Genomic DNA, 27,165 nt, shown 5'->3' with positions numbered 1-27,165 from the left:
CTTGAATGTTTCATGTCACTTTGTTTTTTTTTGTTTTTGTTTTGTTTTGTTTTTGAGACAGAGTCTCACTCTGTCGCCCAGGCTGGAGTGCAGTGGTGCGATCTCAGCTCACTGCAAGCTCCGCCTCCTGGGTTCACGCCGTCCTTCTGCCTCAGCCTCCTGAGTAGCTGGGACTACAGGAGCCTGCCATCATGCCTGGCTAATTTTTTTTTGTACTTTTAGTAGAGATGGGGTTTCACTGTGTTAGCCAGGATGGTCTCGATCTCCTGACCTCATGATCCGCCCGTCTCAGCCTCCCAAAGTGCTGGGATTACAGGTGTGAGCCACCGTGCCCGGCCTCATGTCACTTTGAAAAAGAACATGCAGTCTACTCTTGTTGGATGAATAGTCTGTAGGTGCCAGTTATACCCCATTAGTTGATGTTGTGATGTTGAGTTCAACTCTGTACTGAAGGATTTTCTGCCCCTTGGAATCCCTCCCTCCCTCCTCCCTCCCTTCCTTCCTTCCTTCCTTCCTTCCTTCTTTTTGAGATAGGGTCTTGCTCTGTCACCCAGGCTGGAGTGCTGTGGCGCAGTCTTGGCTCACTGCAACCTCTGCCTCCTGGGTTCAAGCGATTCTCATGCCTCAGCCTCCTGAGTAGTTGGGACTGCAGGCACCTGCCACCATGTCCAGCTAGTTTTTTGTATTTTTAGTAGAGACAGAGTTTCACCATGTTGGCCAGCCTGGTCTCAAACGCCCGACTCTTCAGTTATACACCCACCTTGGCCTCCCAAAGTGCTGGATTACAGGCATGAGCCACCGCACCCATCCTCGGATCTGTCCATTTCTAACTGAAGGCTGTTGATATTTCCAACTATAATAGTGGATTCACTAATTTTTTTTCTTGTAGTTCTGTTAGTTTTGGCATGTATTTTGACACTTTGCTGTTAGGCACATACACATTAAGGTTATGTCTTCTTTTAGTATTGGCCCCTTTATTATTAGGTAATGACTCTCTTTATCTCTTATAACTTTCCTTGCTCTTAAGTCTGCTCTGTCTGAAAGCGATAGAGCTACTCCTGCTGTCTTTTGACTAGTGTTATATGGTGTATGTTTTTCTATCCTTTACTTTTAATCTATATGTGTCTTTATATTTAAAGTGGGTTTCTTGTGGCCGGGCACAGTGGCTCACACCTGTAATCCCAGCACTTTGGGAGGCCAAGGTGGGCAGATCATTTGAGGTCAGGAGTTTGAGACCAACCTGACCAACATGGAGAAACCCCATCTCTACTAAAAATACAAAAATTAGCTGGGCATGGTGGCCTGCGCCTGTAATCCCAGCTACTCGGGAGGCCGAGGCAGGAGAATCACTTGAACCCCGGAGGTGGAGGTTGCGGTGAGCCGAGATTGCACCATTGCACTCCAGCCTGGGCAACAGAGCAAGACCCCGTCTCAAAAAGAAAAACAAAAAGTGAGTTTCTTGTAGTCAGGCCTTATTTTTTAACCCACTCTAACAATCTCTATCTTGTGTGTGTTTAGTATATTGACATTTAAGGTGATTTGATATCATTGGATTAATATGTCTTATTTGTTACAGTTTTCTGTTTGTTGCCCATGTTCTTTGTTCCAATTTTTTCTTCTACACTTTTTTTCTTCTACACTTTTTTTTGAGCATTTCATATGATTCTGTTTTTTTCTCCTTTCTTAGCATATCAATTATACTTCTTTTTTTTCACTTTTTTACTGTCTGCCATAGAGTTTGCAATATACATTTACAATGAATCCAAGCTCACTTTCAGATGACACTATACTGCTTCATGGGTAGTACAAGTAATTTATAATAACAAAATAATCCTAACTCCTCCATCCCATCACTTATGTCATCCTGTCATTCACTTCATTTACATATAAGCATATATTATTATTTTGATCATACTGTTATCTGTTAGATCAATTAAGAATAACAAAAAAGTTTTTATGCTACCTTCACTTATTCATTCTCTGATGTTCTTTCTTTATGTAGATTGAAGTTTCTGTCCTATCTCATTTTCCTTCTTTCTGAAACACTTAACATTTCTTGTAAAGTAGGTCTATTGGCAACAAACTCCATCCATTTTTGTATGTCTGAGGGTACTTATTTCTCCTTCATTTTTAAACAATAATTTCTCAGAGTACAAAATTCTAGGTTGGTGAAGGCTTTTTTCTCTTAACACTATGTATTTTACTCCATTCTTCTCACTTGCATGGTTTCTATGAAGTTAGATATCATTCTTATCTTTGTTCCTTTGTTAGGTAAGGTGTTTCTTTCCTCTGGCTTTTTTCAAGATTTTAAATTTATTTTTTATTTTCCTGAAGTTTGAATGTGATATACCTAGGGTATAGTTTTTGGCATTTATCCTGCGTGGTGTTCTCTGAGTTTCCTGGGTCTGTGGTTTGGTGTCTGACATTAATTTGGGGGAAATTCTTAGTCATTACTGCTTCAAATGTTGCTTCTGATTTTTCTTTCCCTCTTCTCCTTCTAGTATTTTTATTATGCCTATGTTATACCTTTTCCAGTTTTCCCACATTTCTTGGCTATTCTGTTTTTTGGTGTTTTTTGTTTTGTTTTGTTTTCAGTCTTTTCTCTTTGCTTTTCAGTTTTGAAAGTTTCAGAACTTCTAATCCCTGAGCCCTCCAGAAGCAGTTTAATAAGGGCTGCCTTGAAGACTGAGATTCTTTCCTCAGCCCTGTCCTGTCTACTAATGAATGCATCAAAGGCACTCTTTATTCTGTTACAGTGTTTTTAATCTGTAGTATTTCTGTTTGATTCTTTCTTAGAATTTCCATCTCCTTACATTATTCATCTGTTCTGGCATGCAGTCTACTTTTTCCATCAAAGCCCTTAGCATATGAATCATCATTTAAAAAATTCCTGGGCCAATAATTCCAACATGCCTGCCATATTACGACTCCAGTTCTCATACTTGTTCAGTCTCTTCAAACTATTTATTTTTAACTTTTGGTGTGCTTTGTAATTTTTTGGTGAAAGGTAGACATGCTGTCCTGGGTGAAGTGAACTGCATAAATAGGCCTTTAGTAATGTGGTGGTAGGATCCGGGGGAGGGGAAGCATTCTGAGTCTTTAAGTGAGCCTGTGCCCCCGGACTGTGAACTTCACCAATGCTCTCAATTTTTTTCTCTCTGCTTAGGTAGGACAGGATGGTTGAAGCGGGCTGGAGTTGGATATTTCCCTTCCTCCAGCCTAGTTGGGCACTGGTAGTACCCCAGCTGATTGGGCCCTGGTAAATTAGTTTCTCCTGAGGGCAGGGCTTGTTAGGAAGAACAGGTGCTCTGGTCTATTTTAAAATGGTTGCATTCCCCTCCCCCTGCCTGAAGCATGAGGGGATTTTTCTCTGATGCTCAGTGTGAAAACCTGGTAAAACTCATGGAAGTAAAACTCAAGACAGTGGGCAGGCCCCTCCCCCCACCCCTATGATTGGGTCCCTCTGGAGTTTTTAACTCTTGAGACCTACCCACACGGAGCCTTCAGCAATTCCCCAATTATAGTTCAGGTTTTCCTGCCCTGGCACTTGTTTCCACAGAGGTCTCTGCTAATGGCTTTCTGCTCTGATAAGTTGTGATTCTCTGTACCTGCTTGTCTCTCCAATTTTGGGGGCAGTGGTTTGCCCTGTGACCCCACTTCTGTGACAGAGCGGAGAAGAGGTGTTGATTTTTCTGTGTGTTTTTTGTTTTGAGCCAGTCTCACTCTATTGTCCAGGCTGGAGTGCAGTGGTGTGATCTCGGCTCACTGCAGCCTCCACCTCCCAGGCCCAAGCAATCCTCCCACCTCAGCCTCCCAAGTAGCTGAGATTACAGGTGCGGGCCACCACGCCTGGCTACTTTTTGTATTTTTAGTAGAAAAGGGGTTTCACTGTGTTGGTCAGCCTGATCTCGAACTCCTGGTCTCAAGTGATCTGCCCGCCTTGGCCTCCCAAAGTGTTGGGATTACAGGTGTGAGCCACCATTCCCAGCCCCCCAGCTAATTTTTCTATTTCTAGTAGAGACAGGGTTTCACCATGTTGTGCAGGCTGGTCTCAAACTCCTGGCCTCAAGCCATCTGCCTGCCTTGGCCTCCCAAAGTGCTGGGATTACAAGGCGTGAGCCACTGCGCCCAGCCTTGTTCAGCTTTTTACCTGGTGGGGTGTGTGTGTGTGTGTGTTTAGACGGAGTTTTGCTCTTGTTGCCCAGGCTGGAGTGCAATGGTGCAATCTCGGGGCACAATCTCAGCTCAGTGCAACCTCTCTACCTCCCAAGTTCAAGCGATTCTCCTGCCTCAGCCTCCTGAGTAGCTGGGATTACAAGTATGCACCACCAGGCCCGGCTAATTTTTTTGTATTTTTAGTAGAGATGGGGTTTCTCCATGTTTGTCAGACTGGTCTCAAACTTCCGACCTCAGGTGATCCGCCTGCCTTGGCCTCCCAAAGTGTTGGGATTACAGGCGTGAGCCACGGTGCCCGGCCTTTTACTTGTTAAAATGAAGTGGCGACTTCCAAGCTCTTCACGTGCGGGACTGGAAACTGGAAATTGTCCCGACGCCATTTTGAAATCTCAGGAACCCACTCCCTTCCTTTCGTCCCTACCACTCTAGGCCAGGCCTCCATCTCCAGGTGCCTGGGGTGATTGCGAAGTGCCTCAGGAATAGCTTCCGGTCTCTTCCCCCTTCAGCCCGTCTTCAATAGAAGTGCCACAGTGATCCCTCTAAATTGTAGTGCTGATTGTGCCACTCCTTTGCTCAGCATTTTCTAAATTTATTTTACTATGGAATAATGTACCCATTTTGAAACACTAGTGGAAGATAAACCGATCATAAAATACAACAGACTCTTAGGTGAAGTAGACAGCAAGATATGGTCTCACAGATGAATTAATTGCTGTGAGATTATTCACATTTGTAGGTGATTGCTTTGTAACAGAATAAAACAAAATTATTTTCAGCTTAAGAACAAAGTATGTAAGTAGACATCTAATTTCATTTTTATTGTAGATGAATATAAAAGCCTCAGTATTTAAAATTGAAAACATTATTTTTCCAGTCCTTTAAAAAAAACTAATCAATATTAAGAATAATGTTTCCAAGTCATACCCTCATATCAGGTATGGCATGACAGCTTCCATAATTTGTTTCATTACAGTGTAATATGAAAATCTTTGCACACAGATGTGTTATAGCAAAAGGAAGAACACAAACTGTTCCTTCGGCAAGATTTTGTGCTCTCTTGAATTAAAAACTGTCTCAGAAATCATTAATCCTTGTGACTTGGGCAGCACACCACCTGGTTTTTTAGAAATCACTAGGATATTGGCTGGGCACAGTGGCTCATGTCTGTAATCCAGCACTTTGGGAGGCCAAGGCGGGCGGATCACAAGGTCAGGAGTTCGAAATCAGCCTGGCCAATATGGTGAAACCGTGTCTCTACTAAAAATACAAAAATTAGCCAGGTGTAGTGGCAGGTGCCTGTAGTCACAGCTATTCAGGAAGCTGAGGCAGGAGAATCCCTTGAACCCGGGAGGCAGAGGTTGCGGTGAGCTGAGATTGCACCACTGCACTCCAGCCTAGGTGGCAGAGAGAGACTCGGTCTCAAAAAAACAAACAAAAAAGGAATCACTTGGAAGTTTTCCAGTTCTTGGCTTGTGGGGTTCATACGTGAATCATAAACTCTGCTTTTTGTTTAAAACTTCCTTTGTTCATGATAGATTAAAGTGGGATGAATTTTTATAGTATAAATGTTAACCATACCATCTACAGAAACAAATATATGTTGAAATCCTGAGATGATTCCTTCTGTAGACAACATACTGTGGATAGAAAGTAACCATCCATGCAGTGACCGGTTTGTCAGTGCAAGAATACACCTGTGTTATGGCTCACAGGAAGATACCTGTGTATTGTGCAGCCCCCAAGCTATTTCCTGGCAGTCTTGGCTTGAGAACACTTCTTGAAGGTGATAGCACATAATTATGAGAATGACTATCCAAATGCTTTTAATGTTTTTCCTACATATATGTTTTTTGGAATGTATTTGGAAGAGAAAATAGCTCCACAGAGCACATTAGGGAGATGCTGGTCCCAAGATAAAAACTTACTTCCTTAGCCTGAGGCTCAGGCTCCATGGTTATCTGGCTTTGGCCCTCCCTGAGACCTCATCTCCTGCCACCTGCTTCCTGTGCCACACAGTGGCCCTTGCTGATCTCTGAGTGCACTTCTGGTGCCTGAATAGCTGTTTCCTCCCTCATCTGCTAAACCTAGCAGATTTGCTGGGCTCTGGACTGAGGTGGAGGGAGATGTATATGTATGGAGGTGGGAGAGGGGTTTCTGTGCAGGGGTGCTGTTTGAATATAGGATGGCATTGCTATGTTGCTAGTGAGTTTTGTTTTATTTTCTCTTCTGTCCCTGTCCTAGACTTCCCCTTCACTTCATTCATCCCCACCGCCATAATGTTTACCTATCCTGCATCCTCAGAGAAGCTTTACCTCCCCCTCTGCACCCCCATGCCCATATTTGCTTTCCATCTCAGCTTTGCTTCTCCACAACTCTGCCTGTCTCCCTCCTGGCTGTCCAGGTCCTCACCCACTGTCCTGGGCCCATCCAGCCCTTTTGGAGAATTGGGACCCTTTTCCAAAGCACATGGGAATGGATCTGATGGCTCCTCTGGGGCAGCCCTTAGCTGTGAACCAGCCCCAGAACTTAGTCAAACCTATATCTCAGGAGGGCCAATAGGAGAATGTGTGTTCAAACTCCTTAAAAACTGTCAGACACTCTAGGAAATAAGGTAGTGTCATTAATAAAGCCTGTCGGTATTCATCAGGGGCACTTGCCTCATCCATTCCCTGGTGTAAATGTGACCCAAAAAGGGAATCCCTAGTCAGAGGACTAGGAGGATTTGTGACAAGTACTTCTTCTATCAGATCACTAATTTGTAAGGTTTGTTAATTGGTCAGTTTGGGGGCAGGAAGAACATAACTTTAACAGAATGGGGCAGCTGTGACCTCCTTGAAGGGGCTCAGACCAGGCAAGGAGACAGACATCTGGCTAAGGTCCGGCAGATGCAGACTCTTCCTAGGTAGCTGTGCATTGTTGTAACAGGATTCTGTGTCTCCACTAATCAATACTGCCTGTGTCATGCACTGAATTCTTTGGTCTTCTATTTCTGGACTCTATGCTCTTCCATTATTTATCTGTTTACTAAGACCTTCTGCCTTGTTTGCTATAACTTTATAATAATATATTTCAGTATCTGAGATGGCTAAAACTTTCATTGCTTTTCATTTTCAGAATATTTTGACTGTCCTCACATAGTTTTCCATATGAATAACCCTGTCTAGTTCTAAAAATAATACTACTGTTTTTATTATGTTAGATTTATATATTTAGGGATAATTGACAGCTTTGTTTTGGCTTTCCCATTTAAGAATATGTCTTATTAAAGTTTTCTTCTGTGTGTCTCAGAAGTTTTTGTTCGTATCGTATTTATTTATTTGACTTCTTAAAAATATTGGTCTTGCTATGTTGCCCAGGCTGGAATGCATTGGAAATTCACAGGCCCAATCATAGTGCGTACTAGAGCCTGGTCTCAAGCCATACTGCTGCCTCAGCCTCCTGTGTGGCTGGGACTATAGGGGCACACCATTGTACCTGGCTTACTTTTATTTTCTAAACATAGATCTTGCATGCTTCCTAAATAGATTCCAAGAAGTTGTATCCTTTTGGTTGCTACTATAAATGGGATTTTAGGAAATCTATTATTATGTATTTTTTATTTTGTGACAGAGTCTCACCTATTGTGTTATCCAGGCTTGAAGTGCAGTTGCATAATCTCGGCTCCCTGCAACCGCCGCCTCCCTGGTTCAAGCGATTCTTCTGCCTCAGCCTCCCAAGTAGCTGGGATTACAGGTGCCCACCACCACACCGAGCTAATTTTTATATTTTTAGTAGAGACGTGTTTTGCCATGTTGGCCAGGCTGGTCTCGAACTCCTGACCCCAAGTAATCCGCCCACCTTGGCCTCTCAAAGTGCTGGGATTACAGGCATGAAACACCTTGCCCAGCCAGACAATCTATTATATTTTTTATCTGGTTGTTTGTGTATTTAGGAAGGCTACTGATTTTATTTATTAGTAATTTTATACCTAGCCACTTTACTGAATTTCAATTACTATACTCTTTCAGTTGATTTTCTTGGGTGTTCTCTATGTGCAATTCTATTATCTGCAAATAACAATAACGTTGCTATGTAAGATTTTATGTAAAAGTAGAACTCCAATATGCTTATAAGTTAGATTCTTTGCATGGGAAGATGTGCAAGAAAAAAATTTCTGTCCACATCTCCTTTTTCCTTCAGTTCTGTGTCCTGGGTTCTGAGGATTTGGCCCTGCTGGCTGTTGTAGCCTGTTGACCACGTAGAATGTGGGTCAGTGGTCAGATGAGCCCATGCTTCCAATCCCTTGTGATGGGTGAGCAGTCAATGGCCTGTGTCTTCAGAGCACAAATCAGACTTCACAAGATACTATGACAATACATGAAGGGACAGTCAAGGGAGGATGTGTTGGGTCCAGTGATGGGCATATGCATTGGCTGGGATGTGTGAAAGTACAGATGAGTCAGAAGTTCTAGAAGGAAAGCAGCAGAAGCCCTTCTGGTGAGAGGGCAGGGCGAGGTTTGTCAGGGGCCAGCCTATAATTCGTGCAAAGCACTGGGAGCTGGTCCTGTTGGAAACAGAGCCAGGGAAGCCTTTGCATCTGGGCAGGCAGAGCATGACCCATCTGGACTAGAGGAAAACCTGTCGGTTGGTGTAGTAGATGGTGTTTGAAGGGGTTTAAGACTCAAGACAGATAAACTAATTAGGGCAGCTTATGAGACTTTGTAATAATATAAAAAAATGTCTTAAGGGTTGGTTTTAATTAAAATCAAATAGAAGTAGGAAAAATAAGAATTTTTGGATTTTGTAGATTTATGTCAGAAAAAGTGTGGAGCTAAACATTGCAAGTGAAGAATTATGATAAGTTAAAACATCATTTCTCTCTCCCTCTTTTTCTTTGCAAAAAGTAGTTATGCCAATTCTTTGCAGAATTATTTCACCCGGAGCCAGAAATTGTTCAAAGCAGGAGTGGTCTCTTTGCCGAGTGGTTTCATATTCCAAACATATGTTGCACAGAGTGTCTAATTATTCTTGGGAACAATTACTGTCAGGTTCCAGAATGTGTTCAATGAACAGCAATTGGTGTTCATCCAGCTCTAAAGAAACTATGCAAGGAACGGTAGGTTATATTGTATGTCTAAAGTGTTTTGCCATCCGGAAACATCTGCTTTCTATTTAAAGCACTGAAGAAGGAATGGGAGTATATTTGAAATTTACTCTCTGAACATTGAACATCAAAGGAAGGAGAATAAATTTGGATATGAAGGTAATTTCTGTCCTCTGATACATTCTCTTCAGCTTTTCCCTGCTGGGAAGGAAATGTGGGTTGGAAAGTTCTGATTCTCTTAAATCTTTCTATTTATATTGATTTGCACACAGGAGGAAATGACTTCTATGTCCTACTTCTAGCTCTTTTGCTTTCTCAGGTGAAGCAGAATACTCTTTCAAAGTCAGGGTCTGCTTTTCTGAATTTTGTGGTGAGGTTTGTATTTGGATTTTGCCCATAAAGGTGTTAAGATTTGTTCAGTTTGCCTGAAGTGATCCTGTGACCCTTGATTTTCTTGTGGATAGCATTGCCCGCTCACTGCCTTGTTGGGAGGATTAAATGAGAATATGTACGATTTGCTTGGTGTATAGTAAACTTTCTGTGAAGGACAATGTCTCTTATATTGCTACGTAATAAACTGTCACATACTTAGCATCTTAAAACAAAACACATTTCTGTGTGTCTGGAGTCCAGTATAGCTTAGTTGGGCCCTTTGCTTCAGGGGCTCTTGCAAGGCTGTAGTCAAGGTGTTGACCAGGGCTAGAGTCTCATCTGAAGGCTCACTTGTGGAAAGATCTGCTTCCAAGCTCATGTAGTTGTTGGCTGAATTTCCATTCCTCCAAGGGAGTTGGACTAAGGGCCTCAGTTCGTGTCTGGGAGTTGGCTGGTGTCTTTCCTCAATTCCTTGTAAGGTGGATCTCCCTAATATGGCAGCTTGCTTCATCAAAACCAACAAGGTAATTTATTGAGAAAGCCTGGTAGGAGACAGATGTCATAATCCTATGTGACTTAATTACACAAATGACGTCCCATCACCTTTGCAAGTTGCAGGCCTCGCCCACACTCAAGAGGAAGGGATTCCATAAGGGCGTGAACACTAGGAGTGGAGGTCACCGGGAGCCACATCCGAAGCTGCCTACTACAGACAGCTATTATTGTAGGAAGAAAGAGTAACATAATGGTTAAGAGGGAGGGTTTCCATGTCACTTAGAAATGACATCAAATCGCCAGGTGCAGTGGCTCATGCCTGTAATCCCAACACTTTGGGAGGCCGAGGCAGGTGGATCACGAAGTCAGGAGTTCAAGACCAGCCGGGCCAAGATGGTGAAACCCCGTCTCTACTAAAAATACAAAAATTAGCCGGGCGTGGTGGCGGGTGCCTGTAATCCCAGCTACTCGGGAGGCTGAGGCAGAGAATTGCTTGAACCCAGGAGGTAGAGGTTGCAGTGAACCAAGGTCATGCCACTGCACTCCAGCCTGGGCGACAGAGCAAGACTCCATCTGAAAAAAACAAAACAACAAAAAAACACACAAAAAACCAAAACGAACAACAACAACAACAACAAAAAACCATCAAATCTCAGACCTGTCATGTACTGCGTTACCCAAGTCAGGTTACTTGGCCTCTCTGAGTTCCTGTTTCCCCACCTGTTCAGCCCCTTCCCTGTAGGATTGTTGCAGTTTCAAAGTGGAGAGCAAGCCTAGCAGAATAGTAAGCAGTCATTGGTAAAGTCAGTTACGAGCTTTTCTTCTCCTTGCCTTCCTTTTTTGCCTTTTCTTAAAATATCGTCAGGCATTTTGGATTGTAGAAGAATAGCATAGAACTCCTCAGTGCCCCAAGACTTGGTTATTCATGTGAAATCCCAGAGCCGCAGGTAGTTTCCTGCCAGACTGGCTGTGCAATCCTCCCCTATTTGCCCAGGGGCTCAAGGATGAGGAATGCAGGTCTTTGGCATCAGGAGGACCATAGCTTCCTGCCATGGTGACTGCCTCAGAATGGAGCTGCCAGGATGCCCTGCAGTACCCCTCCCAGGTCTCTGTGCCTCCCCCCACTCTGGAGCAGCCACTTGCCCTGCAGAGGGCCTGACCATGGTGACCAAGAGTATAGCCAGGTGATCCATTGTGTTCTGCCAGCATCCTTGCATTTCTACTTGGGCGTCCTGATGGCAGCCCACCATGACTTCAGTCCATCCACAGAGCTGAGCAGGCAGATTTGGAGATGGAGCCCCTCTTGTCTGCTCACTTTGACCCGGATCATGCCTAGCAGACAGCCGGCTGGTTTGCCTGTGCCTGGTCAGGAAGCTCTGCCATCTTCTCGGCTCCCTGTGCCTTCTCCTCCATCTTTCCACTTTGCTTTCCTCACTTCCTCCCTCGTGTAGGCCTCAGGGACACAGAGTGCTTGTGGAAGGCCACTGCTGGGCCACCACAGGCCACACTCATCTCCACCCTCCTTCCTGACCAGAACAGCTCTGCCTGTTCCCTTGCCCCCATCCTTTGCATCCAGAGACCCTGTTCTTGGTCCACCTGTTGCCCCACCTCCAGCCCCCTCCACAGCTGTGGGAGAACTTTCTGGAGTCTTTCTCTGTCATTCAGTCACCAGTGTCATTCTGGAGTAGAGATGCTGGCTCTAGGGGCCACTTCTTTATTTTTTCTTTTTTAGATCATCTGATTGTATATATCTAATGTGAATGTCTCCCTAACTTCCTTGAAAATAAAAATCACCTGGAGTTCTTAAAAATGGAGCCCCCTGGGCCCTTCCTTGGAGATCCAGGTTCAAGGGGCCTAGGATGGGGCCTGGGAACAAGTATTTTCAGTAAGTGTACCAGCTAATTCCTGTCGTGGAGATTTAGGAAACACGTGTCTAAGCATGCCAAAACCCAGACCCAATCCCTCTTTTCTGGTGTAGGGAATAGGAGGGAAGATCTGAAAATCTGGGTCCCTTCCCAGGAATGCTCTTCTCTAACCCGTGGGCCCCCAGCCCTGCCCATTTAGTGCTCTGACAATGAGGCAGATATTGTAGCATAATTTGATTCTTCAAAAAATGTTCTGTAGTTACTGCCCTTTAAATCGCTCCTTCCTTTCACATATGCAAGAGAATACTGTGTGAGGAAGTGTTTTCCTTTATGGTGTTGTACTTAGATGACTAGGAAAATATGGTGCTGGGCTGAGAGTGGCACAGCTGGGTGATCCAGATGGCAGACTGGATCATATCACGTGGACGGAATATGAGGGCTTGCATTGATATGCACACACTCCCCATCGGCTGGCCTCTCTTGACAGCAGATGCAGGAAATTACAGTGAGAATCTTCCTTTTGTTTCTAACAGCTGTCACCCAGCTGCTGGAAGGGTGTTGGTTTAGCATTAAGTGTGTGGGTGAACTTTGTCTCTGTTGAGGGAATAAAAATGCCCTAGTAATCCACAGCCCCAGAGGCACTTGTCCTGCTCCAGGGGACCTAGAAGGGAAGTTTTGGGAAGCAAGGAATGCTGCTAGCCTGTGTTCTGGAATGCTGGCCTCTGTGAACAGCTGCACTGAAGCAGCATTAATAGCATGCCCGTGGAGAAACAGGTGTAAAGAAGATGGCTGCTTTTCTTCAAAACCACAGTTGATGGTTGAGGCTGCTGGTGTTACTCAGTAGCCCTTATATGAGGCTCAAGTGGCAAATTGGTTTTCTAGGAAAAGTTTCTCAAGAGCATTCTTAAAATTTTAATAATGAGTATTCTACAGTCAGAATGGATTCAAAGACTGCTTCGCCTAAAATTATTCCATCTAGAGACCAGAACACTTAAAATTCTCTTTTCCCTTTGTTTTATTTTTTGTTTTATCTTCTTGTCTATGTCTCTTTTATGTTATCTCTTTTGACATTGTAAAGATTTAAAAAATTGTATGTTACCTTTTGATTTAATTTTGTGTCTGTAATAAGTACTTATTAAATCGGCACTTATTAAATCTGTAGCATTTTATAAACAATGGGTTTTTTTTTTTTTTTTTTTGAGACAGAGTCTCGCTCTGTTGCCCAGGCTGGAGTGCAGTAGCGCAATCTCGGCTCACTGCAAACTCTGCCTCCCAGGTTCACGCCATTCTTCTGCCTCAGCCTCCCAAGTAGCTGGGACTACAGGCGCCCACCACGACGCACGGCTAATTTTTTGTATTTTTAGTAGAGATGGGGTTTCACCGTGTTAGCCAGGATGGTCTCGATTTCCTGACCTCATGATCCGCAACAATGGGACTATTTTTACATGTTGATAGCTTTTTTTCTATTCATATCTTATTTTGAACACTTAAAGGATTTTTGAGAGTTTGTGTAAAGGTACTTTCTTCAGAATTAAATATATTTTGTGATAAGTCTGTGTCATTTTGCCTTACTTTGTGAAGTAGATAGCTTAAAATACGAAATGCAGTAAAATCCATTACAATTTTTATTCATCTGCCTTATTTCTAAATACTTATTGTCAAAATCTAATTCCCCACTCAACAGAAAGAAACATAGGTAATATGCAAATTTGGTGAATCACATAAAGTGCTTTAGGCATGTGGAGTGAAAAAGCAACAATATAGAGGCAAGAATAGCAGAAGGGATGGATTTGATGAATTCTACACAAAACTCAAAAGGTTTATGAGTTGGAAACATAAAATTCGAAGGTTTGGTCAGGCTGGTGAATGGTTCCAGAATTAGACTGAACAGATACAAAGACACAAAATAATTCTATCATATTACCAGGTGCAGTAGCTCATGCCCTATAACTGCAGCACTTTGAGAGGCCAAGGTGGGAGGATTACTTGAGATCAGGAGTTTAAGACTAGTCTGGGCAACTCAGAGAGACCCTGTCTCTACCCACCACCTCCCCGCAAAATTAGCCAAGTGTGGTGTCACGTGCCTGTAGTCCTAGCTACTTGGGAGACTGAGACAGGAGAATCACTTGAGCCTTGGAGATCCAGGCTGCAGTGAGCTATGATTGCATCACTACGCTCCAGCCTGGGCAGCAGTGAGACACTGTCTACTTAAAAAAAAAAAAAAAAAAAGAGAGCCAGGCACAGTGGCTCACACCTATAATCCCAGTACTTTGGGAGGCAGAGGCAGGCAGATCATGAGGTCAGGAGTTCAAGACCAGCCCAGCCAACATAGTGAAACCCTGTCTCTACTATAAACACAAAAATTAGCTGAGCACAGTGGTGCACGCCTGTAATTCCAGCTGCTCAGGAGGCTGAAGCAGGAGAATTGCTTGAACGCAGGAGGCAGAGATTGCAGTGAGTCGAGATCACACCACTGCACTCCAACCTGGGCAACAGAGTGAGACTCCATATCAAAAAAAAAAAAAAAGATAAAATTATTCATAAGTTACTGCAAATTTGAGAAGTACTTAATAGAAATATAACATTAAGCTGCAAATGGATTGGAAAATCCTAAAGTTGTTGCAGAATCCCCTAAAATTTGTTGCAAAATTCTAAAAAATGAATTGGTTCCAAAATCCTAAAAATGACAACAGGATGTCAGAAAAAGTATAGGACACTTGACAGGGACTCAAAAACACTGAACAAGGAGTTGCCTTTTAAGCAAATTGTTCATTACACCAGTTGCCCTGCAGTCTCAGGGGATAACAGCTAAGTGGAATGTGGTTTGCAAAAACTACTCACTGGTGTCTTTTTCCTCTCTCTTTGCTTTTATTTTAATTGTCTTCATGCATATGTATGTTTCCCTATAAGCTATTTAAAATCTTTTGGGGCAGTAGGTGGCCTAGAAATCATAAATTATACATTAAGTCATGTTCTCTCAACTCACACGCCCACTCTCCTATTGCAGAGAACAGCCCATCTTCACCACCCGAGCGCATGTCTTCCAGATTGACCCCAACACCAAGAAGAACTGGATGCCGGCGAGCAAGCAGGCGGTCACCGTTTCCTACTTCTATGATGTCACAAGGAACAGCTATCGGATCATCAGTGTGGACGGAGCCAAGGTACCACCCCCTCAACTGATTTTAACACTCTCAGTGCCTTATTTTTCATCCAAGATTCACCCAAAATCCTGCCATCTTAACACAGAAGTTATTGTTATAATGTCTGTATAACACACTCTGTTCTTTTTTCATTTAAACTTACGGTAAATGGGAAAGAAAAAGATTTTTCTGTTACCACTGTCTTCATAACTAACATTTTAATGCCTGTATAATAATTCCACCGGCGGCCTATAATGCTCTTAATTTTCCCCCTGTGGTTGGATATTTAAGTGGCTTCCAATGTTTTGCTATTACGGATAATGAGCATCTTCATGTACCAGATAGCCTCAATTGTTCATCACATACTATTGCTTTCTTTTGAATAGTCCTTAGGATAGATTCCTAGAAGTAATATTATAGGGCAAGATATTAACACTTTATGGCTCTTGATGCATATTGTCAAGTTGTTTTCCATAAGGGTTTGTTCTTCCAGCCTGTATGAGAGTCTGTTATTGCACCCTTGCGAGCATTGGGTATTCTATCTAGTCAGGTTTTGGTGTTATTAGGCATAGGAGTCGAACTTTATTAAGTGGTTTTGGAGTATTTCTTGAAATACATATATATTTTTGTTATTCTCTCTCCTGTGATATTTTTGCCACGTTATCATAGGAACAGAATTAAGAAGGGATACCAGCAGAAGTATCACCAAGTCTTTTTTAAAAAAATATAGACCTGCTGGTTTATGGTCTTTCTGTCTTCATCCTGCTGTACATTTTTTACATGGATTATCTGCTGCCACCTGGAATTCAGTGTATCTAAAGCTGAATTCCCCTATTTGTCCTCTAAACCACCTCTCCATTTTTATTCCCCAATCATTCGGGCTAATAAAGCGAAACACAGAGTCCTTCCTCTTTGTCAAGTGAATCTGCCTTTGAAGTGTCACCCACTCGTGCCTGCTGTTTTAGAGACCGTAACTCTTGTCCTATCACAGTCTCAACTGGACCCTTGCAGTAGCTGCCTCATCTCCCACCTGCAGTCTAGTCTGACTTCTGCCTCTAGATCAGCCTTCCTATGCAACAGGAAGCAGGGGAGTTGGGGGCTGGGCAATAGAACGGGCCCTGGGTGGAGGCTCTTCTGTGCACTCCACAAGCAGAAGGCATGGGGAAACTCCCCCAGGGAAGACATGAGAGCCTGCTGGTGCCTCCTGATCTCTTCAGGAGATCAGGGCACTTCAGCCCATGTTCTGTAAGTGACTGCTTTGTTTCCTTTCTCTGCACCTTGGCAACTGCAGATAAAGGTGGCTTGACCCTGGGATCCTCTTGCTCTCCCTTTCAGTTGCCACAGCCCTTCCTCCTCCTCAGGAATGGACCCCGAAAGTCCTCATTTTACAGCTGAGGTCTAAGGAGAGGTAATGACCTGGCCTGGCCCAGGTTCACGCCTCTGGGGAGGCTTGGTAGACTGGGGCCTGTGCCCAGTTATTTGCACACCAGTTCCTGGTTTGTCGGGTTGGAGCAGGCCTCTCCTGGTTGGTAGAAGAGAGTTTCCTGACACATATCAGGCAAGTAGTGTGTTATCTCCCTCCACTTCAGAGATGAATGCACTGGTCTTTCTGCCTAAGCAAGCAGAATGATAGTAGGATGATAGCACATCCCAGGATCTGGTGAACAGTAAGGAAGTATGCTAGTGCCTGGCACACAGTAGGTAGGCACCTTGTGTTTAATGGGGGAACATCTGAAAGGTGCCTTTATTTTTTTTCCTTCTGAGAGACATAGTGATGCCACAGTTGTAATTACCACTTCTCTGTGCTTCTGCGCTGCAATCGCCTGGACTCTTTCCAGGGTGTTCTGGCAGCGGTGGTGAATCAAGCTGACCTGCTTTCTTTTATCTACAGATTCTGTCAGTTCATCTGCCATCCTTCGATGGGCTTGTACCTTTGTCAATTGAGTTATCCAAGGATATATTGGGCTTAAATATAGATAAAACAACTTTCTTTTTTTTTTTTTTTTTGAGACGGAGTCTCACTCTGTCGCCCAGGCTGGAGTGCAGTGGCCGGATCTCAGCTCACTGCAAGCTCCGCCTCCTGGGTTCACGCCATTCTCCTGCCTCAGCCTCCCGAGTAGCTGGGACTACAGGCGCCCGCCACCTCGCCCGGCTAGTTTTTTGTATTTTTTAGTAGAGACGGGGTTTCACCATGTTAGCCAGGATGGTCTCGATCTCCTGACCTCGTGATCCGCCCGTCTCGGCCTCCCAAAGTGCTGGGATTACAGGCTTGAGCCACCGCGCCTGGCCGATAAAACAACTTTCTTAGAACAAGTGCTTTAGTCCTATTAGCTGAGCTTTTAGTAATTTGTCAAAGTGTCGGCCACTGTGTCGTTATGGCTCTGCAGTTCCTGAAGGAAGGCTGTGACAATGTGGTGGGGTCCGAGCCAAATATGACAGTTATGAGAAATCAGATGGGTGTAGGAGGGTGGGCTAAGCCCCTGGCTGCAGCACAACGCTAGTCTAGGCTCAGTGTGGGAGAGCCATCAAGCTATAGACTCACTTACAGGCTGGGAATCCAAAACCTAGGCCATGGGATGCCAGTGGAACTCAGAGCTAGTTGGAGGATCTTGGACTACCCTTTCTGTGGTGCCCAGCCACCTGTTTTTTTTGTTTGTTTGTTTTTTGTGTTGTGTTTTGTTTGTTTGTTTTTGTTTGTTTGTTTTTGAGACAGGGTCTCACTCTGTCACCTAGGCTGGAGTGCAGTGGCACGATCTCAGCTCACTGCAGCCTCCACCTCCTGGGATCAAGCGATTGTCCCACCTCAGCCACCCAAGTAGGTGAGATTACAGGTGCCCACCACCATGCCTGAATAATTTACATATTTTTAGTATGACGGGTTTTGCCGTGTTGGCCAGGCTGGTCTGAAACTCCTGGCCTCAAGTGATCCATCCCTGGGCCTCCCAAAGTGCTGGGATTACAGGTGTGATCCACCATGTCCTGCCGCCACCTGGTGGTCCTGCCTTAGTGCGGTGGCACCAGAGATCCATGACAGAGCCTCGTCCTGCAAAAGGAAGCATCCCATGAGGGAACAGAAGGCCCCAGGAAGTGGGGAGTAGGGATGGACCTCAGCTGTTTAATTACTATCTTTGGCACTCAGGGATTGGGGGTGGGAGCACATATCGCATCTGGAGAACCTGACCACACTGCACTGGAAAGTGGTCCCAATGCAAACTCAGCCCTGCTGAGCCCTCTCTTGACCTGGCAGGCAGCAACCTGTAAACCCAGCATCCCAGGTCTAGATCAGACCCTGTGCCTTCAGCTGCTCCACAAGTCGGGTGGAGAGAGAACCCTAGAGTGGTAGCAACTGTTGCTACTGTCTGGTCCCCTGCGGCTTGCCCCTTCCCCACCCATTACTAAGGTCCTCATCTCCCTGAGCCCAGTCTCGATCCTGCCCGAATACTCCAGATGGATCGCCTGCTGTCTGCAGATTGGAATCAGGTGCAGTGTGTCGAGCTGACTGCTGGGCATCTGTGCTGATGCCAGTGTCTTCTTATGGGCTGTTGTCTGTTGCCCTTGCCCACCCTTACCCCCATCTCTGTTCACTCGGCTTGGTTCCCCTTCTGTTCTTATTCCTGAGCATCTATTCTGGTTCCATGTTCACTGGCTACCCAAGCCTGGAGCCCTGCTCCCTGTCCAGCCGCACGTCCCGCAGGCCTCATGCATGCTGTGGAGCCTCAGGCAGACCACATAGGCATGGATGCTCCTGGGCTGGGGGAGTTTGGACACTCCCTGGTGTCCTCCTCATTGTGTTCTACCACACTGGGTCAGCCCACTTGGTTTTAGGCCTTTGATCCCAAATGTTGGTCTGAACCGTGATGACAGGTGGTCAGATGCGTTTAACTTTTGGGGCTGTGTCTTAGCTCGTGGGCTGCACTGAAGGGGCGGCCTGCCCCTCCACACCTGTGGGCATTTCTCGTTAGGTGGAACGAGAGACCTGAGGAAATGAGACACAGAGACAAAGTATAGAGAAAGAAAGTGGGCCCAGGGGACCAGTGCTCAGCATACAGAGGACCCACGCCGGCTCCGATCTCTGAGTTCCCTTAGTATTTATTGATAATTATCTTTACCATCTTAGAAAAAGGGAAGTAGCAGGATAATAGGATCATCGTAGGGAGAAGGTCAGCAGTAAGACATATGAATAAAGATCTCTGTGACATAAGTTTAAGGAAAAGTGCTGTGCCTTGATATGCATATGCAAACATCTCCATAAACCTTTTTAGTGCATAAAGAACAACATTGCGCTAGCAAGTCCCACCTTTTGCCCTAAGGCGGCTTTCTCCTTTCTCAGTAAACAGAACATACAATCAGGTTTTACACGAGATGTTCCGTTGGCCAGGGACGGGCAGGAGACAGATGCTTTTCTCTATCTCAAGAGGCCTTCTTTCCTCTTATACTAGTCCTCCTCAGCACAGACCCTTCACGGGTATCAGACTGGGGGACGATTAGGTCTTTCCCTTCCCACAAGGCCATATTTCAGACTATCACATGGGGAGAAACCTTGGACAATACCTAGCTTTCCTAGGCAGTGGTCCCTGCGACCTTTGGCAGTGGACCTTTGGCAGTGTACGTGTCCCTGGGTACTTGAGATTAAGAGAATGGTGATGACTTTTCACAAGCATACTGCCTTCAGGCACTTGTTTAACAAAGCACACCCTGCACAGCCCAAAATCATTTAAACCTTGAGTCACCACAGCACATGTCTCTTGCAAGGACAAGGTTGGGGGTAGGGTCACAGATTAACAGCATCTCAAATACAGAACAAAATGGAGTCTCTTATGTCTACTTCTTTCTATATAGACACAGTAACAGTCTGATCTTTCTTTCTTTTCCCCACACTGCACCTCTGTGACCTTGGGCAGGTCTAGTGCCTGAGTCCTGCCTCTCTCTGTTGGCTAGGCCACATCAAGTTTATTACTTTCAGCCTCTGAGTGGTACTTCTGGGCCATCTGTCCCTCTCAAAGCAGGAGGCTGTTGTGGGCTGGAAGGGGAAGCCTCCTCCACTCCTCCCCAGTGAAGGAGTAGATGTGTTTCTGTAAGAAGTGGCTGGTGTAGAATGGACTCAGAGGTCATTCTGAGCAAAGGCCACATTAGATTCAGCTTCTGTGTAAACTGTGGGCAGCCAGAGAGCACAGGCTCCTTGAGAAGGAAAGCTGTGGCCAGCAGCTTTAGCAGCTGTCATTCCATGCCAGGCATAGCCAGCTCGTCTGCCCTGTCCAAGCATGTGTCACGCTCTACCTGGGGAGGGATGTATGGACAGCCTCTCCTCCCTCTGGAAGCAGCTGGTGCTACTCATCATAGGAAGATCTGTACTCAGATCTGTTCTTAATTCTTAAAACAGAAAGACATTTCCTTCTTCCCTGGGACAATATTTCATGTGTCAGTTCCAGCTGTTGTCTAAAGACGTGAGTGGGTGGGAAAACTTCAGTGTGTTGCCTCAGCATTGCCCAAGCTCTAGGGGATGATGTGGATCCACGTCAGTGTTGGGGCTGCCAGGAGACTGTGAGCTCTTTGAGGATGGCAACCATGCCTGGCTCATTGTTGGAGTCCCAGCACCAAGCCAGGGTGGGCAACGCCATGGAAGTGGGTGGGGGAATGAGTGGATGATGAGGTCAAGTCTGGCCACCTTCTCTCCAGGCCTGTGGCAGGTATACTGTGTCCACAGAAGGACAGCAGACAGGGGCAGGGTCACTGCCAAGGGGGGACCCAAGATTCCAAACCTTGGGTTGTCCCTGTTTATAGATACTGGACAGATGGGAGCCGCATGAGGGCATCTCCCTACTCCTGGCTTCTCAGAGCACTGCTATGAACCATGTGGCACATGCCAATAGGCATGTGATTTATGGTGAGTTTTTAGGCAGAACGGCCAGCTCCATTATAAAGAAACTCCATTTTCAGAGCATTGGTTAATTGAGCCATCACAGCACTTGATTTCACTGCGTTGTTGGCACTCTTTCCAGACTGAGTTAATCACTGCCATCCTTATGAGAAACTGCCTGCCTATGGACAAGACTTGCCTGAAGCAGGTGCTTCTCCTGGGAGCTCTGGATGACTCTGCTGCCCTTGGTTCTCAGTTATTTATAGGATCACAGAAACCTGTATTGGAAGAGACCTTAGAGGTCATCCCTTCTACAAATATTTAGCTGCACCTGCTGTGTTGTGAGTGCTGCCTGATCGTGATGGTTCAGAGGATATCAGCTTCTAAAACTCTGACTTGTTTGGTGTTTTCTTTTAGGAATGTAAAATTACTTTCAGTAGCACATTCAGGCTCTGCTCGTCCACCCATCATTAGAATTCACTCCTTTGAATAAATATAGAGCATCTTCTGTTAAGGGAGCAAGCATTAGGAAGGTTCCAAGCACACAGTAGGTTTTCAGCTTTTCTTTTCTTCGCTGTCTGTGATTTGTTTTTTTGTTTGTTTGTTTGTTTGTTTTTGAGACGGAGTCTCGCTCTGTCACCCAGGCTGGAGTGCAGTGGCGTGATCTCAGCTCACTGCAAGCTCCGCCTCCTGGATTCACGCCATTCTCCTGCCTCAGCCTCCCGAGTAGCTGGAACTACAGGCGCCCGCCACCACGCCCGGCTAATTTTTTTGTGTCTTTAGTAGAGACAGGGAAGCACCTGTTAATAACTACTCTTGGAGCAGATGACATGTCTCAGCCCCAGCCTCTTGTGGAAAACTCCCAGGTTCATCCAACTTCATCTCCCTGGATTTGGGAAAGACTTTTCATGAAGGGAATCCGATGGGCCTGTCTCCCCCTGCCTGTTTCATGAGCAACTTCCTCTGAAATCTAGAGCAGGTGAGACTAGAGACAGGAGGAGCTTAGCATTTTGCTACTTCCAAGTAGCTCTTGACTACGTGTGTTTTGTGCATTTTGTGACAACTTGGTCCCACTGATCTGCAGGACTGGGTCTTTTACTAGGGTGGCTTCTTTTTCTGTGAAAGTTTCAGAGATGACTCACACAAGAGGAAGGTGTACACAGATGGGAGCCCATATGAAGCTTCTGCCTGGGGTGCTCTAGCGCAGCCCCTTCTCCCTTCTGGGCTTTGGTTCCTTCCCCCAGATCCATTCTCCCCTCTCTCCAGGGGGGAACAGTTCTCATTCTGCTGAGTCATTCTGCCACATTGTACACTCAACTGTGCCCTCATCCTTCACACACTCACCCTTAGCTCCCAGGGCTTCATTCTTCCTTGGTTCCCGGCCACCTGTGGCAGGTGTACTGCCAACTCCTTCACCTGCTGTTCCTTAAGTCAGCCTTCTGCCCTGGGCCTCTTCTTCTCTTCCACCAGATGACTCTCCACCCGATGACCCCTTCACTTCTCATCCCTCAGTTTACTTAAGTCTCCCATCTCCTCTGATGCCAGAACCCACAGGTCCAGCCACCTCCTCGGTCCCTAACACAATTTTCCAAGTGTCTCCATGGGCGGGAAGGGTACTCCCTGCTGTTTTCATAAGCCTCTGCCCACTCTGAAGATTAGCCTCCCTGACAACTTTGTTATGGGTTTGTAGACTTTATTTTTAACCGTTTGTATTAATAGGCACCATTCAATGTCTAATAATAAAGCAAACCCATATGTACCCACCACCCAGTGGAAGTACATCTTTCATTAATACTTCAGAAGTCCTTCAATGGGCCTTTCCTAATTAGATGCTCTCCCATCCACTCCTCAAGAGATCACTACTCTCTATTAAGAGTGTATTAAGCATTCCCTTGCTTTTCTGTATAGTTTTGCCACTTATGTATATATTGCTAAACCAGAAGTTGGCAAACTTTTTCTTTAAGGGCCAGAGAGTAATTTTTTAAAAAAGTTTTGTATTCAGGTTGTACAGTCTCTGCTGCAGATATTTGACTCTTTTGTAGCCAGAAAACAGCCATAGACCAATATGTAAATGAATGGGCATGGCTGTCTTCCAATAAAACTTTAATTACAAAAATAGACCCTAGGCTAGATTTGGCCTGAGGGTTATAGTTTGCTGACCCCTGTCCTAAATAATCTGTTACTCAGTTTTACCTGTTTTTGACCTTTATATGAATAGAATCATACTAGAGACTCATAATGTGTGTGTTCTTTTGTAACTTCTTTTTTTTTTTTTTTTTTTTTTTTTTTTTTTTTTTACTTACTGTTAAATTGTTGTGATTCATCCATGCTGATCAATTGGTTAGCCTTGGTTAATTTTCCTGCTGGATTAGTATTTCTTTATATGGAAATACTACAGTGTGTTTATCCATTCTGTTGGTAGTGGATATTGTTTTTGCAAGTTCTACTGTAGATAAAATGCTGTCAAGCAGCATTGCATGCTACAGAGAAATCTTTTGTGAAAGGAAAAATCAACCAATGCAGCCAATATTATTGTCTTATTTTAAGAAATTGACACAATGACTCCACCCTTCAGCAACCACCACTCTGATAAGTCAGCAACCATCAGGATCGACACAAGTCCCTTCATCAGCAAAAAGATTATAACTTGCTGAAGGTTCAGATGATCCTTAGCATTTTTTAGCAACAAAATATTTTAAAATTAAGGTATGCACATGGTTTTGTTTTTAAAGACATAATGCTATTGCAAACTATGATTTTTTATTTTCTTTCTTTCTCTTTCTTTTCTTTTCTTTCTTTTTTGAGGTAGCGTCTCACTTTTGTCACCCAGGCTGGAGTACAGTGACGTGATCATGGCTCACTGCAGCCTTGACCTCCCAAGCCCCAGGTGATCCTCCTGCCTCAGCCCCCTGAGTAACTGGGACTATAGGTGCACACCACCATGCCCTGCTAATTTTTGTATTTTTAGTTGAGATGGGGTTTTGCTATGTTGTCCAGGCTGGTGTCAAACTCATGGGCTCAAGCAATCCACCTGCCTTTGCCTCCCAAAGTGCTGGGATTACAGTCATGAGCCTGCAAACTATGATTAATATATTCAAGGAAACAGAGGGAATGTGGACAAAATAGATGAAAGGAAGGAGAATATTCCCAGAGACTTAGAATTTTTTTTTGAAAGAAACAAATGGACATTCTAGAACTAAAAAATAACAATATCTGAAATTAAGATAACAATGGATAGACTTAACAGCAGATTGGATACATCAGTGACCAGGATTAGTGACCTGGAAAGCAGATTAATAGAAAATACCCAAATAGAATCAGAGAGAACCAAGAATCAGGGAAAAAATAATTGATGAGTGTAAAAAATATTGGGCATGGCCAGCATGGTGGCTCCTGTCTATAATCCCAGCATTTCGGAAGGCTGAGGCAGATGGATTGGTCGAGCCCAGGAGTTTGAGAACAGCCAGGGCAACATGGCAAAACTCCATCTGTACAAAAATTACAAAAATTAGCCGGGCATGGTGTTGCACACCTGTAATCCCAGCTACTTGGAAGGTTGAGACGGGGGGGATCACTTTAGCCCAGGAGGTTGAGGCTGCAGTGAGCCATTTTTGTGCCACTTCACTCTATCCTGGGCAACAGAGCAAGACCCTATCTCAAAGAGAAATGTTGGACACACTCAAAAAGCCTAGCAGGTCTGTAATTGGAGTCCCAAAGTAGAAGCAAGGAGAGAGAATAGAGCGGAAGCAATATTCATGGAGAGAATGAGAATTTTCTAAAAACTGACGAGTCTACAGATTTAAGAAGCTGAATGAACCTCCAGCCATCATAAATAGACTTAGCTCTTGAAATCAGTCCATTGTTGCTTTGTAAGTAAGACATACATTATATTCTTTTTAGCCACTTATTTGTTTTATAACCTTGAACAAATCACTTGACCTTGTTCAGCCTCAGTTTCGCCATCTAAAAAAAATGGGGATTAAAGACTGTGAACAAGTGCCCTAGAAACTAAGTTTTAAAGAAATAGCAGGGGATATCACCATTGTTATTCCAGCTTGACTGCCTCTGGGACAGCCTGTTTGGGTGAGCTTAAGAGCCATGTCCTGTACTTTGGCCCGCCTCTTCCCACTGCTTTTCAAGGGGACTTGGGGTGTGGTGACTGACCTAGGGGCATAGGCCTGCAGTGAGGTAGCAGCAAGATTTAAAATGAATCCAGTTTCTGAATGGATGTAGTCATTGCTTTGTCCTCCCAGGATTCTGGTAATTGAGAGATGACCAGAGTTGGCTTTCGGGGGTCATGTGATCCATTCTGATCCAGCTCCCAACCACACACCTTCCTTAGGTCTGCCTTGGTTCCACTATATCTGCCCTGCTTGGGGCTGAGCCAGAATCCCACCACCCTCCAAGGTCCCATAACTTTGCCCTACACTTGCCAGTAGTTTAGATCTGCATTTTCCACACCCTGCTCCCCTGCCCCCATCTCTTGATAGTGTCCAGTGACAGCAGGCAGATTTCTTGACTTCTCATGTTGCATTCAGTTTTCCAAATGGAAAACATTTGGTAAAATATCCTAACTCACATGGCCACTGGCATTATGGAAGGGTTATTATAAGGAAAGGAGAAAGTCACCTGGACCATAGCACATGGACACCAGTACTTCATAGATGGGGAAAAGAAGAGAGGCAGTAATGTTTGTTACCTTCATTGTGTATAAAATGAGAAGCAACATGATATAGAAGTTTATTGGACAAGTTTTGGAGTCAGACAACTGGGTTTTTATCTCTAGAGTCTCCTGCTGGCCAGCTTTAATGTGTTACCTTAAGCAAGTTAGTTTAACCTTTCCCAAATCTCGGCTGGGTGCGGTGGCTCATGCCTGTAATCTCAGCACTTTGGGAGGCCGAGGTGGGCGGATCAGCTGAGGTCAGGAGTTTTGAGAACAGCCTGGCCAACATGATGAAGCCCCTCCTCTACTAAAAATACAAAAATTAGCTGGGCGTGGTGGCGGGCGCCTGTAATACCAGCTACTCAGGAGGCTGAGGCAGGAGAATCGCTTGAATTTAGGAGGCAGAGGTTGCAGTGATCCTTGATCATGCCATTGCACTCCAGCCTGGGCGACAGAGCAAAACCGTCTCAAAAAAGTCAAACAAACAAACAAACAAAAAACTTTCCCAAATCTCAGTTAGTTCTGTGAAATGAAGGAATAGTCATATGCATAGGCTTGTTGTAAGGTTTAAGTGAACTGATGTAAATCAGGCACTCAATAAGTGTTCAACAAATAATAATTGCTGTTGTTAGTATTCTAAAAATTATTTTACCACCTAAGCCAAGGTTTTCTCTTGAGCCAGTGGCTTATCAGCAAACTCAATAGTCTAATAGATAGATAAACGTAGATATAGCAATAGCAATGATACTTCTACTACTAGTGACAGCTGTCACTTACTGTCTAGATCCCTTTAGTTAAGGCAAGGGTTTGTATCTGGAAGGTCTGTCCTTTAGCAAAATAGTAGACTCAGGTTCCTACCATGGAAAGCAAGGGCTATGCCATTCAAACTTTTTTCTCTTCTCTGTTTTATCAGTTACAAGGAAAGTGTTCTGAGTTGACCATTGAGAATAAACAACCTTAGTAAGTAAAATTGCTGGTAGGTTCACTCTTTAGAGTATTTACTTATATTCCTCTTATTCTCTGCTCAGATCATCTGATGAGGAAGCAGCCAGTGGTTACTGCCACCCTGCCCTTATGTAGACACCTAGTAATCCTTTATTTCCAAGAGTATTTTTCCTGAGTGTTTCTTAGAGTCTTAGGGCTTCCAGTGATTTCTACTTAAGTAAGCCATTGTTGATACTTTATAACCCTTATCAATTGTTTGATGTCTCTGCCCTCTTCCTGACTACTTGCCATTGAAAGACCAGGAACCTTGACTCATTCATCTTTATATCTTTGATTGGCAGAGTGTCTGGTGTATAGTAAATGTTCAATAAATGTTTGAATGAATAAATGTACCATGTGCTAGATATTATTTTTTTACCCTTCCACCTCAGATTCATCCTCTACCCTTCTTGACACTGCTCTGGTCCCTGAGGGGCTAACTTGCAGACATCAGTGGGCTCCCACGCCCTCTAGCTTCTAGCTGGGTTTGTCCAATGGCAACTGGAGATCAAAGGGAGAGGCGAGAG

The 27,165-nt window shown here is 44.5% G+C and overlaps 1 protein-coding gene across 3 annotated transcripts in view; it reads left to right on the top strand.

The window, feature by feature from the left end:
* Positions 1 to 27,165, top strand: part of HOMER2 (homer scaffold protein 2) — a 101,617-nt gene that overhangs the window by 47,237 nt on the left and 27,215 nt on the right. For all 3 annotated transcript variants that reach the window (XM_033189144.1, XM_033189146.1, XM_033189145.1), the window contains exon 2: positions 14,999 to 15,155. In XM_033189144.1, the coding sequence (XP_033045035.1) occupies positions 14,999 to 15,155 (157 nt within the window). The remainder of the gene's footprint in view (positions 1 to 14,998; positions 15,156 to 27,165) is intronic.

This window comes from Trachypithecus francoisi, unplaced genomic scaffold (assembly GCF_009764315.1).
Source record: "Trachypithecus francoisi isolate TF-2019V2 unplaced genomic scaffold, Tfra_2.0 Lachesis_group3, whole genome shotgun sequence".
Classification (NCBI taxonomy): Eukaryota; Metazoa; Chordata; class Mammalia; order Primates; family Cercopithecidae; genus Trachypithecus; species Trachypithecus francoisi.
The sequence above is the reverse complement of the archived record's forward strand: the minus strand, read 5'-3'. Positions and strand labels throughout refer to the sequence as shown.